Below are 17,295 nucleotides of genomic sequence, written 5' to 3'. Positions count from 1 at the left end.
AGAACAATGAAGCAAACTGGTCTGGGAGTAGGTAAGACTCCCAACATCTTCTGTCTCCCCAGGCCAGCCAGGTGCGACCAACCGGCCTGCTGTGTCAGCAGGCACTGAGCACATCCCGCCAGGCAACTCAGTAAACTGGATCTGCAAAAAGCAGTTTCCTTTTTATACTCCAATACCCCTGAGTGCTGGGCAGGCCAATGTTTTTGAAAAGGCAGAATAGAGAGTTTTGCAGAAAGTATGTGACCCAAACAGAATGCATCTCTCAATCCAAGAAAACAGAAAAACCTGAGGCCATCTTTAGGGGCCTATGGTTCCCATGACTTTGTGACCAGACTGTCTTCACACGATGCCCAGGTCCATGACACCTACAGCAGTTCTTAGAGGGACTTTGTTAAAGCACTGGGCCTTGCTGAGCAGATCTGCCAAATTAAAGCCTGAAGTCATGATTGTGTGAAACAAGAGTCAAATTCGGTACCAAGAGCCCAGCACATTCACTCAAGGCCAATCTCACGTGCTTTCGTGAAAAGAACAGAATAGAGTTGCAGTTGAGTGTCCCCGGAAAGAACATGTCTTACCCGTAGAGCCCACTTCCTGTACCACTCCTCACCAGCAGCTATTGCTAATTTTGAAGTATTCTAAGGATATTCTCTAATGGAATGCAAAAGAGCATAAAAGTTAAGAACATGGTATGAAATCAAGCAGACCTGGGTTCATTCAGTTCATGGCTCAATGAGTTACTTTATGACTTTAGGCAAGTTATTTCCTCTCTCTGAATCTCAATCTCCTCATCTTTAAAATGGGAAACCACCAAGACTGCTGTAGGGATTAAATGAGATAATGTTGACAGACCACCTGAAGAATAAGATCTAATCAGAAATATTTAACATTTGGGGTGCCTGGGTGACTCAGTCGGTTAAGCGTCCGACTTCAGCTCAGGTCATGATCTCACAGCTTGTGAGTTCCAGCCCTGCTCGGTCTCTGTGCTGACAGGTCAGAGCCTGGAGCCTGCTTCTGATTCTGTGTCTCACTCTCTCTCTCTCTGCTCCACCCCCCCCCCCCCCGCCCTTGCACTCTGTCTCTGTTCTCAACAATAAACGTTAAAAAGAATTAAAAAAAAAAAAAAGAAAGAAAGAGTTCACATTGATTTAGTGCCTGACACAAGGGAAAAAGGAAGATGAAGGTAGAAATTTTTTTTTCCTCATTCATGGGAGGCCACGTGACACAGGGAAGCACTGGGTCGGCTATCTGGGGGCCCAGGGGCAACATATCGTAACTCTAAGACTCTGGCTCCACATCTGTAAACTCCGGGATAACTACTCAGCCTGAAGGACTACTTTGAGAGCTGAAGCCAAGTCCACAAAGCTCTCAGCCCAGCATCAAGCACCTCACTAGGTACCCAGTAAATGGTAGCTGCAGAGGGGCATGGGCCTTGGGGTTGGATTGGGTTTTGAATCCCAGCTCCACCACTTCCTAGCTGTGCGACCATGAAAAAGTGAAGTTAGCCTTTTTTTTTATGCTTCAGATTCTTCATCTAGATGATGGGGATAGTAAGACCTATCTCAGAGGGGTGTTCCGAGGACTGAATGAATTAATATATAAAATGCGCCTGACACATAGCAACCACTGAAGTATTAGCTCTGTTCTTTAGCTAGCTATTTAATAATTAACAGTTAACAGTAAATATTTAAACATTTGGACCACTAGGGGCGCCTGGGGTGGCTCGGTCCGTCAGGCTTCTGACTTGGGCTCAGGTCAGGGTCTCACAGTTTGTGATTCTCAATCTCGTGACGGGCTCTGTGCTGACAGCTCGGAGCCTGGAGCCTGCTTCAGATTCTATGTCTCCCTCTCTCTCTGCCCTTCCCCCACTTGTACTTGGTCTCTCTCTCTCTCTCTTAAAAGTAAACATTAAAAAAAAAGCCACTTAAAAATTTGGACCACTAGACTCAAGCTCTTCTTGTTCAGCTTTTTTTTTGTTTTTGTTTTTGTTTTTTAAGATTTTAAGTAATCTCTACACCCGATGTGGGGCTCGAACTGACAACTCCAAGATCAAGAGTCAAATGTTCCACTGACTGAGCCAGCCAGGTGACTGGCTGGTTTTAATATAGGGAATGGTATCAAACACCCAGATTCTCCAGTCTTAGACTAAAGAGAAGCTCAGAAACAAAGCCTGTCCAGCCAGAGGTCAAGAGGGAGCTCAATATAGTTCCAAGTTCCCGAGCCTTCCTCCTGGGCAGACCACTAGAAAAAGGCATATATTTTTCAGCTGCTGATGAAACTGTTTAGGAATGCTTTTCCTCCACTGGGTTCAAAAAACAATGGGCAACTTAAATTTTTCATTATGCAGACTCTACTGCAATGGCCCTCAAAGGTGATTTGGGTCCCTAGGGGGGACTCTGGTAACGTCTGGAAACGTTCTGGTTGCTGTAACTGAGCAGCCACTACTGGCATTTAGTGGATAAAGGTGAAGATGCTGCCGAGCATCCCACCAAGCAGGAGACACCCCACCCACCTCTAACAAAAAGTATCCAGTCGGGGTGCCTGGCTGGCTGAGTCAGTAGAGCATGTGACTCGATCTTGGGTTTGTAAGTTCAAGTCCTCTGTAGGGTACAGAGATTACTTAAAAATAAAATCTTTTGGGGTGCCTGGGTGGCTCACTCGGTTGGGCGTCCGCCTTCAGCTCAGGTCATGATCTCACACTCTGTGAGTTCAAGCCCCACATCGGGCTCTGTGCTGACTGCTCACAGCCTGGAGCCTGCTTTGGATTCTGTGTCTCCCTCTCTCTCTGCCCCTCCCCTGCTCATGCTCTGTCTCTGTCTCAAAAATAAATAAAAACATTAAAAAAATAAATAAATAAATAAAATCTTTTCAGAGAGCTTTTATTCTTTTTTTTTGAGGGAGCGAGCAAGCAAGTGGGGTAGGGGCAGAGGGAGAGGAAGGGAGAGAGAATCCCAAGCAGGCTCCATACTGTCAGAGCAGAGCCCGATGCAGGGGTCGAACTCACAAGCCATGAGCTCATGACCTGAGCCGAAACCAAGAATTGGACATTTAACCAAATGAGCCACCCAGGTACCCCAAAAATAAAATCTTAAAAAAAAAATTATCCAGCCCAAACGTCAACAGTGGAGAAATCTTGCCCTATAGGGAGGTTGCTTCTGATCAAGTAAAGGAAGGAAGACGGTATACGCAATGCCCTCTGCACTACAATGGCAGCCAGGTACAAATGACACGTGCATGTAAGCAAGAACTGCCTGGGAAATAAAAATGCAAAAATGATTTGAGACGATGGCATATCTGGACTATGACCGGAATTTAAAAAATTGTTTTGTATGTGAGTTGTTACTATGTTTAGGGACCAGCGAAGAAGTGAGGGCCAGCACTCACAGAAGCAAAAATGACTGAACGCTCCATCTCTCAGTTGTGATCATTCCCATAGCTGATAGCAAGTATTGTTAATGGAGCTCCACCCCCTGCTACACAATGAATTTTCTGCTCGGGTAGTGCCTGGGTGGCTCAGTCAGTTGAGTGGCTAACTCTTGATTTTGGCTCAGGTCATGATCTCAGGTTGTGAGGTCCGCCCCAGGTTGGGCTCCATGCTGAGTGTGAAGCCTGCTTAAGATGCTCTCTCTCTCTCCCTCTGCCTCTCTCACTCCTGCAGGCTCTCTCTAAAAGGCAATAAACAAACAAACAAACAACACGAGGGAAGGGAAAGGAAGTGCAAAGTCTTTTCTGCAAATTCATGCCCAAAGTTGAAAAACTTGAAAAAGCTCATTCCAGAGTCTCACCTGTTCCCTCTCCTGCCTCTCTCTAAACTCCTCTTCATCTTTCATCAGTCAATAAGCAATTACTGGGGACTCAAATAGTCAAATTAGACAAAGCCTCTGCTATCGTGGAAGACCTTAATTCTATAACTACAGCTAAGATAAAAAAATTACAAACCAGTGGAGGACAGAAAGCTGACCCAGACTAGGGGGTGGAAAGTAGCACTCAACGTCTCTGAAGTGCCACATGAACAAGATGGGAAGGATTTAATAAAGGTTACTTGAGCCAAGAGAGGCGTCAAGACTTTTCACAGTCATACAGAGGAAATACCATTTACGAAAGCTACGTGGGAAGAGAGGCCTGGCGAGGCTGAGGAAATGAACTGGAGTCTGGTAGCAGGGCCAGAACATGAACGACCTCAAGCCTTTTGGAATCCTGGCCTTTATTCTAAGAATAATACCAAACCATTAAGGAGGGAGAAAGAAATGTTGAAACCCTCACCTTGTGTAGTTCCTACTCCGCCATGCCCAAGGGTTAGAGGAGGAAACTGCTGCCACCAAAACCTCTTTACCCTCAGTGAAATCAAAACCTCTGGCCTCTCACACAGAAACCCAAGCCAGTAGCAAAGCCTGCAACCTAAATGGAAGCCATCAGAACACTGCAAAGAGAAGGAACAGCTTCTCCTCCAAAGCAAGGCTCAACAAGTTCTCAAGCCAATGAGCCATAAAGGCCCATGCCATCTCTGAGGAGGGAAAAGAGACCCTCAAGATGGCCGAGAGAAATAGCTGATGTCAGAGCCCTTGTCAAGAGCCACAAATACCAGGGGGACCCCAAAAGGAGCCCATCTTCCCTTAGTTGAGGGGCCGTGTTCAGGCTGCATCAGGACACAGTCAATTCCTGTCTCCAGGTGTGCACTTTCATCTGCACAGGGCCTGGGGATTCATTCTGTCAGGAGATCTTTCTCAAGTCCCACGACCAGCTACTGTGCTGGGTCTGGGAAACGAACTGTGTCCATCTCCTACTCCTTCCTTGTTCATCTTCCTCCTCCTCCTCTCTCTCTCTCTCTCTCTCTAGAGGCCACCATCCTTCTGGCCTCTGGATCTGTCTCTTCCTCACAGCAAAGAGTATATGTGACTAAGCCCACTTCCTGGGTCAGAAACCACAGCTTCTCAATTTTGACAGGCCTGGCTAATTTTTTTTTAAGTTGACTTATTTTGACAGAGAGGGTATGAGCGGAACAAGGGCAGAGACAGGGAGAGAGAATCCCAAACAGACTCCACGCTGTCAGCACAGAACCCAGTATGGGGCTAGATCCCAAAAACCATGAGATCATGAACTGAGCCAAAGTGAAGAGTTGGACACTCAACCGACTGAGCCACCTAGGCGACCCTGGCCTGGCTCGAGTCTTAAAGACGCCGGCCCAGTCCCATGTGAAACACAAGGGCATTCTAAGGAATTCCATGCGAACACCATTTGGGCATCAGAAGACTCAAACGAATTACCCAGGCTATGGGCTAAGAGATGTGAGAGGAAGGACAAAGGTTAAATGGGCTAAACAAAGAGAAACTGAGGATAAGATGTAAAGGAGCGTTTTGTAAGGCAGCCAACTCTTGCCACGAAGAACCAGGAGGCCAAGATAAACAGGAGACCAACAAGGAAGAAGCACAAAAGAGGCACCAAGTACGCCGAGCGCAGACCTCAGGCGCTGAAGGCAGCAGCGGAGCAGAGCCCACTGGCGCGGACCACCTCTCCTCAAGCAGAGCCGGTGAAGCAGAGACAGGCCCCGGTGAAAGTGAGTATGAGAATGCCCCACCACTCACTAGCTCCGACCTTGGCAAAACCCCTCCTTTGAAAGGACCCACCTCCCAGAGCGGTCAGGCCAATTAAACAATAAAGGATATACAACGTTCAGCACCAGGCCCAGCATACAGCGGCTCTCAGGACCACTCCCAGGATTCTCCCCAGACGAGGACTAAAAGAACCCCAGGTAAGGCCTAAAGGAGAATGACTCATAAGACACCTGAGCAGGTAGAGGATATTAGGGGGGAAGAGGACGGTCGATCATTCCACAAATAGTAGGAACTATTTGAGGAGTGAACCTAACATACAAAGGGGCCGTACATATATGTATTTATAAAGGAACTTATATTCCGGCAGGAGGAGAGAGGCAGCCAAGGAACACATAATAGTACTACATAGGGAAAGGAGATAAGAACAGGGATAGAGAGTGCCCGGGTGGGATGCCCGTTTAGGCAAAGGGTGAAGGGAGGCAGCTGGACGGCCTCTATGACTACGTGCCTGCAGACTACGAGAAACGAGAACATATTCCTTTAGATTTCTGAGAAAAGGCAAAGCCCTGGAGGAGAGTGGACCTGGTGAGTGAACGGACAGCTAGAGAGGGCGGGGCAGAGGGTGCAGGGGGCAGCTGGCTCTGAGAGGGCCTTGCTGGTCACTGGAAGGTCTCTGGCTTTTACTCTGAGTGACATGGAAAGCAATTAGGGAGTCTGAACAAACAGAAAGCAGACAGCAGGAGCGAGAGCAGGGAGGGAGACCGGCCATGTGGCCATGACTGCAGAGGGCGACTCAGGAGTTGTCCCAGGTGCCTCAGGCCAGTGGGGATGCTCAGGGGAGACGCAAGTGACACTCAGCAATTGGCTTTCCCACCTCGCCCCTGAAGGCTTCCTGTCTTCACCACCCCCATCCACCCATAAGCAAAAATTCAGAAAATTTACGTGGGCTGAAGGAGAAAACTAAACTTCCTCTCTGCCCACAAACGTGCCATAAACTGTACAAGGCGTATTACTTTATTCTACATCACAGTCCTGTCATCCCAGCTTTACAGAAAAAAACCCGAAGCCCTGGAAATGAGAGACACTCCACCTAGATTCCTAAGCCAGCGCTGCTTTTGGTGGCACCGGGCAGCGCCCTCGCTGGGACATTCTGTCATCTGATACCTGGCAAAGGCGGCTCTGAGCTGGACTTTATGCTGGAAAAGCTTCCCAGGGCAATGAAAACGCCCGATCGGAGTTTCTGATGAAAAAAGGCATAAAAGGCTCCAACAAGCCAGGCTGTAATTCCACACCTGAAGCCAATTAGCCAGAGATGCCAGACCATTAAATTCCTTCCTCTCCTATCCTCACGATGACTGATGAGAGCAGTGTCAGACACCAAGAAGAGCATCCACAAGGAGAAATATGCCATTCTATCACCACCCTCCCCCCAACTGCTGACCTTGGACTAAAGGAGAGGCCACTTTGAACTTCTAGTTGGTTGGCCAATGACCCAGTAGGGCACTCCTGGAACAGACCCTCTCCTTTTGCATCTTCAAATTACAAAGAACTGCACCAAGGTCACTTTCAGTTCCTGATTTGCAGGCCTAGAAACCCAGTTCAAAGGCCAGTTGGGCTTTTGAACTCCATGGGGACATCCCAAAGACTCTGCTGTAATAGAATTTCTTTCATTTTAAATCAATACCTTGCCTGATATCACAGTCCTAACCCAGAAGAACATGTATAAAATCCCAATATCTGGATTCACAAGAGGTAAATAGCATGGGAAGGAGCGCAGAGGGAAAGGGACCCAGACAACTCCTGAATTCACAACCACCTTTCGAAATGGTGGCATTTCCATTCCACCAACACACATTTACTGAGCACATACTACGTGGCAGCACTTCTCTAGGTGCTGCGGGAGGCAGAGATGAAGGAGACAAAGCCTCTGGGACGCTTGCAAGGGGAGGCAGGCATGCAAAGATCACCGCGGTTAAGTAACCTGCCCAGGTCCTGGTGTTAATAAGGGGATCTGAATCCAGATTAATCATAATCCACTTTGTCTCTGCCTACTACTAGGAATCTGGTGCCCTGCCCTAAACCACCAGGTTTTTGTGTTTGTTTGTGGTGGCTGGGGGTGGGGTGGGGTGGCAGCGGGGGAGTATGGATGGGCTGCAAAGGTAGGTATTTTCTGACGTGGGAGTCTGAGAACTGCTGTGGAACATGCGGGCCCATAGCACTAGGATGAAATGAGGAAAAGCACTTAGCTTGGAACCACGACTACATCCTTCTTGAACTCGCTGACCCGGGGAAGTCACTAAACCTCTCTGGGCTTTGGTTTAAATCTCTCTAAAAGGAGGAGGTTAGCTCACAAGGAATGGTTAAGAGGCTTCATCTCATCCAATTCAACTGGATTCAAGCCTATTCACAGCCACTGCCTAGGACACCGTGGTAAGGAGGATTGTGAGGTCACATTAGGGCTAAGCAGAAAGGACCACATGAGACTCCAAGGTCTGCCATGAGCTTGGAAGGTGAGTAACCGGGCGAGCACCTGAGGACCTCCACTGCTGATGATCTGAGGTATCTGAGGGGGTGTCATTTTGATTTTGGTGGCAGCATTTTAAAATGTCTTCTTTCACGACGTTCTCACCAATTCACAGAAATCTTCCTTAAATCGATTTTCTAAGACTGGAGATATTGTTTTGTTTAAATTTTCACTTTGAAAAATTCTGTAACTATGGCATGGTCAACAAGAGCCTACCAGCAGTTTTATTAGTTAGACTGCCTCACTGAACAGGAGTCTACCTATCACCACTGGGACTTGCTGTAGGGCTTGCAAAGGTCCCCCAACACATATGCCATTCTGCAGTGTGGCTTTGCCACTGTCCTCCCAAGCACTGAACTCTGTCTCGCCCCCCCTTGAATCCCACCTACACAGACCCATGGCTGCTTGGGCCATGGAGCGGGATCCAAGTGCTGTTGGGAGTCTTCCGGGCCTGGGAAGGATCGTTACATGGTAGTGATGTAAGGTTTGGGGAAATCTGGGTGAAATCATTTGTACTATTTCTGCATCCTTTTTTTTAAGTCCGCAACTGTTTCAAAACTAGAAATTAACTAAAGTCTGTTTCCTTTTTTTCTTTTTTTGCCCACGGACACTGAAGGAGTCCCACTTCCTGAGGCCACTGTGTTGTCAGGATGCCCAACTTAGTCCCACTGAGGGGCCAAGTGGAGGAGAAGAGGGAAAGAGAGACATCAGATGCGGGGTTCTGTGGGGTTTTTTTGGTATTTGGAAGAGCAATTATTTGTTATAAGGAACCGGAAGTACAAGATTTCACCAAAACAGCAACAGTTGACAGACTATGGCTGAACTTAAATGAAACTTTCAAGGGAAATAAGAGTGTGCAACAAAGCCCATAGGAGTGAAGAAGTGCACTGGTTAGGAACACACGTAAAGATAGTAGCGTCTAAGTGTGGGTATCTTCTGACTCCCCCTCTGACTGCAGTCAGATTGCCATCACGCTCCCACAACCCTCTCCCTTCTAAAGCTTCTGCAAAACCACACGGCTTCTCTGTACTGCAGATGCAAGCCAACCCAAGAGCACCCCTTTAGGCATGCTGTATAGAGCCAAGAGGAGAGTTCATAAATCTCATAGCCAACCAAGGGCCTCGATTATCATCTATGTTCCAGCCCCAGGAGATGCCATGGGGAGCAGAGATTTCCACCCAAGCCCTTTCCAAATTACAGAATCTCTAACTTGGGGTGGTTGTTACATAGCACTATGTCAACCTTTCACCTGTGGCAAAAAGCCTTCAATTCTGGTTTGGCAAGATCTAGCTATCTGAATGAGTCTTTTGGACCTATTCCTTGGGCTGAGGTTGGTTTCATAGTCTTCTTGGCTAAATGCTTTTGTTTCCTGAGTTCCTTTTTATATAGCATCCCTACTGTTATTTCATTAAGATTTATCTTCCCACATATCTAAGGCTATTAGAGATATTTTCTCCCCTTTTTCTCACAGGTTTTTTGTTCCTTGTGTCATCTCTGTCCTCTCAGAGTCCCTTTTTTGTGTCTGTGTTGGTCACTATCTGTCATTTTGCAGCCTCTACTCAGGTCTCTGGCAACGCTCTAATGTTGGTGAATTTTTAAGGCTGAGATGCTGTCACTTGCAGTCTTAAGAACCTTGGCGAAACATAACACAAATGCTGAAAGCCTGCACTAAGACGGCACCAGCTAAGTTGACTGAATTCAGACATTAAGGACATAAGCTAGACAGAACACAAAAATTAACTTAATTCAGAGAGGAGGTGCTCTGAAAGAAGTCTGTATAGACTGCAGCTGAAGCACATGGGATTGGTTACTTCTACCATAGAGGTGGGATACCAAAGGGGAAGCTTCATAGAGGAGTGACATTTTGTTTCACCTCTGAGGTGTGCAGGGTGGGGCAGAGCAGAAATGCAGGGTGGGCAGTCACAAGAGCAGCGTGGCAGGTGAGGGGCCCCGTCTACTTACAGATAGCAGATGATGACACCCTTGACTTGAAGTGGATGTAATGACTGATGAGCCACCTGCTGGTCTTGGAAGGGATGGATGTATTTTGTGCACGGGGAGGGCTGGGGAAGACATAAACTGCTGGGTACAGAGTGGAAAGCGGTAAACCGCCTGCCAAGATGGTCACCAACAATTCCTCCTGCTCTACATTCACATGCTGTTCCTCCTGAGACAGAGTTTAATTTACATGAATGTTTATAATAGCCATGACTTACTATTCATCACAAAAAGTAGAAACCCAAGCATGAATGGATACAGAAAATGTGGTATATCCATACAATGGGGTGTTATTTGGCAACACAAAGAATGGAGTACTGACACACGCGGAGGAGCCTTTAACACGTTACACTAAGTGAAACAGCCAGTCATAAAAGGCCATATTATAGGGTTCATTTTATAAGAAATGTCCAGAACAGACAAATCTACAGAGATAAAAGAGATGTATGGAGGGGGAAGGTTAAGGAAATGGGAGTGATTGCTAAAGGATATGGCTTTCTTTGGGGTGATGAAATGTTCTGGAATTAGCGGTGATGGTCATACAACTCCCGACTATATCTCTCAATAAAGTTGTTACCAAACCGGGGGGGCGGGGGGGGCAGGGTATCGATGACATCTATTTCCCCTCCTATCGAATCCAGCCAGCCTTGTGACTTGCTTTGAACAAAAGAATATGGGTAAGTGATGGTGGACCACTTCTGGGCCTAGACATGAAAAGGCTGGCAAGATCGTACACTCACCCCCTTAGAAGCTAACCACCATGCAAACAAGCCAGGGTAGATGAGAGACAACAGGTAGAGAGGGGCCTCGTGGAAATAAACCAGGGCTCTACTCATGTGAATGAAGACATCTGGGACATACCAGCCCCGACCAGGCTGACAGCTGAATTAAGTGACCCCAGGAGAGATCATACGAAGCCAACTCACAGAATCATGAGAATAAGTCATTGTTGTTTTAAGCCACTGAGTTTTGGGGTGGTATGTTATATGAGGGATAACTGACATACAACCTCTCCAAGCCTCAGATTCTACCTCTGTAACATGGGACCAAAGCTATAGGGCTCTTGTGAAAGTTACATGAGGCCAGTACTAGGTACTAGGCTTCAGAAATACTAGTTGTTACAGTTGTTATCATTAAATATCATCCCAGGAGACCCCAAATGTATTGCAAGTATACTCCTTGGTAAGCCTCATTCCCACAAGCACCTGTCCCCTCCAATCACATGGTTTTCAAAAAACTGGTTTCCCAACAAAGAAAAACAAAAGCTATTTTTACTACAATTTCTACCGTAAAACAAACAAAAAACAAAAAACAAAATTCTGAACCATAAACAGACTTAGATTCTGCTTAGCTATCTACCCAGCTACCTACCCATTCAACACACCTTTATTAAGTCCTTACTGATTACCAGACACAGATTAAGAATAACTAAGAAGACCTCCCTCCTTTGAATCAGAAACAGTTTCTACACAGAAGCTGTTGACAGAATGGACTACACACTTTCACTTCAGCTGAAGGATGTACCTGCAGTTATAGATAAATCTAAAATCATCCAGCTGGAGAAAAAAGTTATAGGCACAGATTCCAAAGCCAAACCATCAGGATTCGAATCTGGAATCTGCCCCTTCTAGCTGGCCAAGTCCGTATGCCACTCTGTGACTCAATGGCTTCACTGTAAAATGGGAACAACCTCATAAGATTGTTCCAAGAATTAAATGTTAATGTACATAAAGCTCTTAAGAGACCACTTGGCACACAAGCACTCATTAAGAATTAGCTAATGTAAAAAGCTGAAGGCACTGTAAAAGAGCAAACCAGAAGGTCATACAACAGTTCTGACAGTCACCAAGACATCTAGCACAGTGCTTCTCAAGACGTGTCCATTCTAATCCACCACAGATTGAGACGTATTGTAAAATGCAAGATCACCTGCTTGAATGTCACAGCAATGTCAAATTACTCTACAAGTTCTTCTGTTTACTCGTACTTTCTGTACTTATCACATTCACAGACTGGCACTTATCTGCAGAGTCAGCTTTGAGTAGCACTGTTCTAGCGCACAAGAAGGACTCATAGGCCTGCTGAAAACTCAGCTAGCAAGTTCAAGAGAATTATGAAAACATTTAAGCAAAGAACATCAACCCAAGAGTAGGGACAAGAGGATGACTTGGAGGTCAACAAACCAAGAGAGAAAATAATCCCAGCAGGCCAAATCTAAAATACGAAACTGGGTGTCAGGGCAAGAACCCAATCAGTACTTTCCCCCACCGGTACCCCAAAAGGGGCCATCAGAAAACACATCGACCAGGAAGTCATCAGCCCCAGAGGGATAAGAGACATAGAGGAAGTAGAAAGAACGGATGCAGGCCTCCTGAGAAAGAAGTCCTTCTCAGGAGTTAGAAGCTACCTTAAGCAGTCACCAAGCCTTGGGAATGTCAACCACAGCACACAAAGGCTAGCGTGCCTTCTCTGCCAAAGAAAACATGCAGACATTTCCTTTGATGACACGGGACTGTGCACATGCACACCCACATACACATATACACATACCCAACTCCCAGTACCTGTGGTTTTAGGAGGCTCCTGAGGTCCGCCCTGCCAGCCATACTGTGGGTATCCTTGGTAGGGGTAACCCTGAGGAGGTGGGTAGGGTCCCCCCATAGGTCCTGGAGGGTAGCCCTCTGGTCCCATTGGTTGTTGTGGATAAGGTGGGTACGGGGCCGTCGGACCAGGCCCCGGATACGGTGGAGGGTTCCCTGGGTTCATCAGGGACCTGCAGAATGTACCTAAGAGACAAACAATGAAAATTATTCTCATCTAATCCGTGGAAATCATTAGGAAAAAAACTTCAACCCAAGAATAAATTTACAAAATCCCTTAAAGGATCTCAAACCTCTTGTAAGCCTTCAGTTTTGCCCATTGTTTCTCACCATTCCCACAATTGACTAATTAGCTTATGTACCTGGTTATATGCCTTCTGCCTGCCTTCCTCACTAGGCATAGGCTGTGACCGCAGGGATCAGGTCACCTTTGGATCATCACTACGACCCTGGAGCTTAGCATGATGCCTGGTACAAGAATAGGATTTTTTTTTTTTTAATTCTCTCAAATGTCACAAATGTGGCTGCATACATAGCTCTAGGAAGAAGGCAGAAAGTCTAACGGCACTAATCTTGAGTCAGACCAGTGGAGGCTGAACCAGCCCAACCAGGGCTGGGCCACACTGGATCCTCTAACAAGAAGCACTTCGGCAATGACCCACCAAAGACCCACGGCTCTCAGCAGTTGAACGGTGTGTCCAGGCTTCACTGGACTGAGGGCAGAGCTCTCCACACAGGATGCTGACCATCTCCTCAGACCATCCAGGCTCCCAGGACCCTGGAGGGCTCACCAGGAACCCCCACATTTGTGTGTATAGGTTCCTGTTCTTGGTGGTTTGCTTCTGTGAGACAGGCCATTGCTTCCCAGCCCCCAAACGCTCGTTAACCATTCTCATGACTGGGCTTGAAGTCTGGTGGGCCGGTATCTCCTCTCCATCAACCCTGCAACCCTTGCAGTGCCTGACATTCCAAGGACTTCAGATTAAAAGTATCACTGGGGAATGCAAAGTACATATTCTGGATGAACGTGCTGTCTGTCATCTTACTGTCTTGCACTGTTACCCACCTGCAATACTGATATTTAACTTTTTACCTATTCAGAGGTCTTCTATCCCCAATTAAAAAGTTAACAGAAGGAAGACTCTCATACTCAAAATTTAATAATTTCACTACTTGTTCTCCATAACATACAATCGATAAATTTGTAAGGGACTTTACACATATGTAAAGAACAAAATAACTATAAACGTTCCCTAGAAAATCCGGATTCAAGTAACAGTAGACTTGGCAGGTCCAACAGTGGCAGGATGAATCCCACACAGTCATATCCCCCTACACAATAGTGGTCACATTTCCAGTCAGGTATCCAACCATTCTTGCCTCCGTACCAGCTCCAGGGTGAGACCAGGGCTACCTAACCCAGTCCAGGTCACCCTTTCCCCTTTGTGATCAAGATTGGTTCAAGGAATCCAGGACTAAGCCAGTCAGTCACACATGGCATCCCTCGGCCGCTGGGATCGGTTCTGAAGTGGTTTGAAAATTAAGAGCTTGGCGCTCTCCGAACACACTCCCAGCCTCCCTTTTCCCTGAACTCCGGCACACACTAAGTCTGGCAAGGACAGGGCTTCTGAGCCTTGAGGAAGCCAGCCTTAAGGTGAAGCAGGCACTTCAGAAAAGCAGAGCAAGAGAAAAAAGAAATGGGATTCCAGATGACTTTATAACAGTTTATAAAGAAAACAGGCTGAAACCTACCCTAACCTTTTAGACCTCTACAGAACTTCCAGGTCTAGGAACCAATAGTATAGTAGACTAATGAACTCCTCTGAGCGACATTCAAGCACGCGTACAGTTATACAGTGCTGACCGCCTGGCACTGTGCTAAGTAGTGAGGTACGGAGATAAGTGAGGCTCAAACCTATGCCTTGGGCAACTGGTTAACAAGGAAGACATAAGGAGAGTGATTTTTAGAAAAGTGGTAAACAGACAGCTAGATAGGAGCAGGGGCTTAAACCCAGCAGGAGGTGAGTGTGTCACTTGAAGGAGGTGATTATAAATTCAAACTTCATAATATGGAAGCAGAATGGCTCCAGAGTCTCTATTTTGACATCTGCATTCTGTCCCTCATTTTAGAGGCTCTTATTTTTCCAGGGGCCTAACAGGGATTCAGAAAAAAAACTAGAGTTCTTTCCCTTCTCTGCTCTCTGCCAACATGACATCACACTCTGACCTGGGAATGGCTTTCGCCTTATCCTAATGCAAAGACTTCTACCAAGAAGGCTGTGGAAAACCTAGTGAGCGCTTGTTTGCAATAGAACTCAGTCTCACTGACCCTTTCCCCCCAATGGCTATTCCATTATTTACTTTTTAAGTCACAGAAGAACACAGTCATCGTAACTAAGCTTTCCAGAAATTCAGTATATGGGGAGTGGGGTCTCCTGTGAAAGGGCCTAATCCCATTGAAACAGTATTTTATCTTGATTAGTCCAACAAGACCCTGTAGTAATGATCATTCTCACTCTAGCAAAGTCCGGACCAAAGTCTGCAGACATTGTTCTGAGAACAGCGACCCGTGAGAAGGAAAAAAGAACAAAGCGTATAAAACTATTACAGCTTCAGACTTCAATGTTTCATGACTCATCTTGATCTATCTACTTACATCTATCCCCATTATCCCCATGCTGTTCTCTTCCTGGAACCCTCAATAATGTATGTGTCCTCTCTCCTCCCTCCATCATGTTTCCCCCTCATTTCTGGCATGTACCTTTCTCCTTCTACCTGAGGAATCACTTCATGTCTAGGGGGGAAATCCCAAGAGGCACTTATAAAGAGCATACACCACACAGGCACTCCAGCTACCGTGCCCCCTCCTTCTGTCTCTGTGTTCTGAAGACACACAGTCATCTTAAAGGGATAAAAATCTGCGTCTATCTTCATTTTCCGTCAAGTTAAAAAAATTCCAGTAAAAGGGAAAGCCACAGAAACAGCATCTGTGCTGAGATCAAAGATCGTGGGGCTGGCATTTGAAAAGCACGACTTTGCTTAATCAATTGGGAATCCCAAGTTTGTACAGAAGCCAACCAAAGCAAAAACAAAACAAAGGCTACCTAACACTGATACAGTCTAGTGCAAAACACTTAATATAATCAAAACACAAATGAGCTTTCAATTTAAGGTATGATACTGAACTCTGCACCATAAACATTTTCCCTTTATAAATTTGCTCAGGTGAAATACACACCCTACTATACCAGAGGGTGTTACACCAAGGGTCAAATGTAAACTGGAAGTTGTACTATTAAAGATAAGTTAGGGCCTCAAATAAGCTCAAATCAAGCAGCAGCCAAGATCCATTAATAGACTGCACTGAACACTGCAATGTGGCGATCCCATTCCAGACAAGCTCCAAGTCCCAGGATTAGCATTCAGACATACAATGAGAAGACCAGCAACTATCCTTTAAGAAAGTGGTCCTGTAAGATAAGACCTCAAACAAAGTAGACACACGGGAAAGAATGGTATGTTTCAAAGTTGTTATTATTTTTTAATTACAAGATGCCTGGTAGCCTGGCATTGACCCTGAAGAGAATACAGTAAAGAACTTTCCTCTGGAAAAACTAAACAGCTCCAATGGAAAAAATATTATTGATATCAGTATTTATGACCCCGTAAGTCTGCTCTCAGATGTGGACTAAAGTGTACTGAGTCCATAAGAACATTCAAAGCAGTTGTATTTATAATAGCCCCACAGTGGGAACTGTCCAAATGCTCATCACAGCACAACAGATAGCTTGTGGTATATACAACAGAAAACTGTCCAGCAAAAAAAAAAGAAAAAAAAAGAAAAAAGAAAAGAAAAGAAACAAAGAACAAATATTACATGTGGATGAATCTCACAGATGATGATGAATAAAAGGAGCCAGATTCAACAGACTTCACACTGTAAGATTCCATGTATATGAGGTTTGAGAACAGCCAAAAGGAATCTACGGATATTGACTGGAAGAGGCACAAAGGGAGCCTTCTGGAATGATAGAAATGTTCTACATCTTGAGCTGAGTCATGTTTATATGAATACTACAAAAACCCATTGAGTTGTACATTAAAATTCTCACACTTTAACTTGTACAGTAACAGACAGACAAAATTTGGCTAAAAGGAAAAAAAAAACACACTTATAGTGGTTTTCCCTGGGTGCTGAAACTATGGGCAATTGTTACTTATATTCTTTTGTATTTCTGAAAGTTTTAATAAGGGAACTTCTATAGTCAGGGGAAAAAAAGGTTTTCTTAGTGCCTTCTAATATTTTCAGGCTGCTCATCTTAACTGCTAGAACACCTCTGTAGGCCTCCTATCTATCCACTCACAGGACCCTGATATCCCTTCCTACTACTAATTTAACCCTTGTTGGTAACCTCTTTTATATCTGCTCTTCACTAATTTTTGTAGTCATTTCTGTAATTATAATTCTTTTTTCACAGGCTACTTCAGGTCCTTAAGTTCTTTAAATGTTTTCTTTCTGCTTCAAACTAAGAAGTCACTTGGCTGAGTATCAGACATGGGAGGAAAAAATTCTCTTGCTTACATACAGACCTCTTTGCTTGAAACTATTCTTATCACCAAAGCC

The 17,295-nt window shown here is 45.6% G+C and overlaps 1 protein-coding gene and 1 long non-coding RNA gene across 2 annotated transcripts in view; one reads left to right on the top strand and one right to left on the bottom strand.

Moving 5' to 3' along the window:
• The window catches only part of CYSTM1 (cysteine rich transmembrane module containing 1), a 42,727-nt gene that overhangs the window by 13,869 nt on the left and 11,563 nt on the right, over positions 1-17,295 (bottom strand). The window contains exon 2 of the mRNA XM_053221917.1: positions 12,636-12,857. Within this exon, the coding sequence (XP_053077892.1) occupies positions 12,636-12,837 (202 nt within the window). The 5' untranslated portion in view covers positions 12,838-12,857. The remainder of the gene's footprint in view (positions 1-12,635; positions 12,858-17,295) is intronic.
• Positions 7,722-9,189, top strand: LOC113604463 (uncharacterized). The gene is made up of 2 exons (XR_003426407.2): positions 7,722-8,059; positions 8,690-9,189. It is a non-coding gene; the product is annotated as an uncharacterized LOC113604463 (long non-coding RNA).

The sequence above is a fragment of the Acinonyx jubatus genome, chromosome A1, assembly GCF_027475565.1.
Source record: "Acinonyx jubatus isolate Ajub_Pintada_27869175 chromosome A1, VMU_Ajub_asm_v1.0, whole genome shotgun sequence".
NCBI lineage: Eukaryota > Metazoa > Chordata > Mammalia > Carnivora > Felidae > Acinonyx > Acinonyx jubatus.
This window is presented reverse-complemented; position numbering and strand designations above follow the sequence as displayed.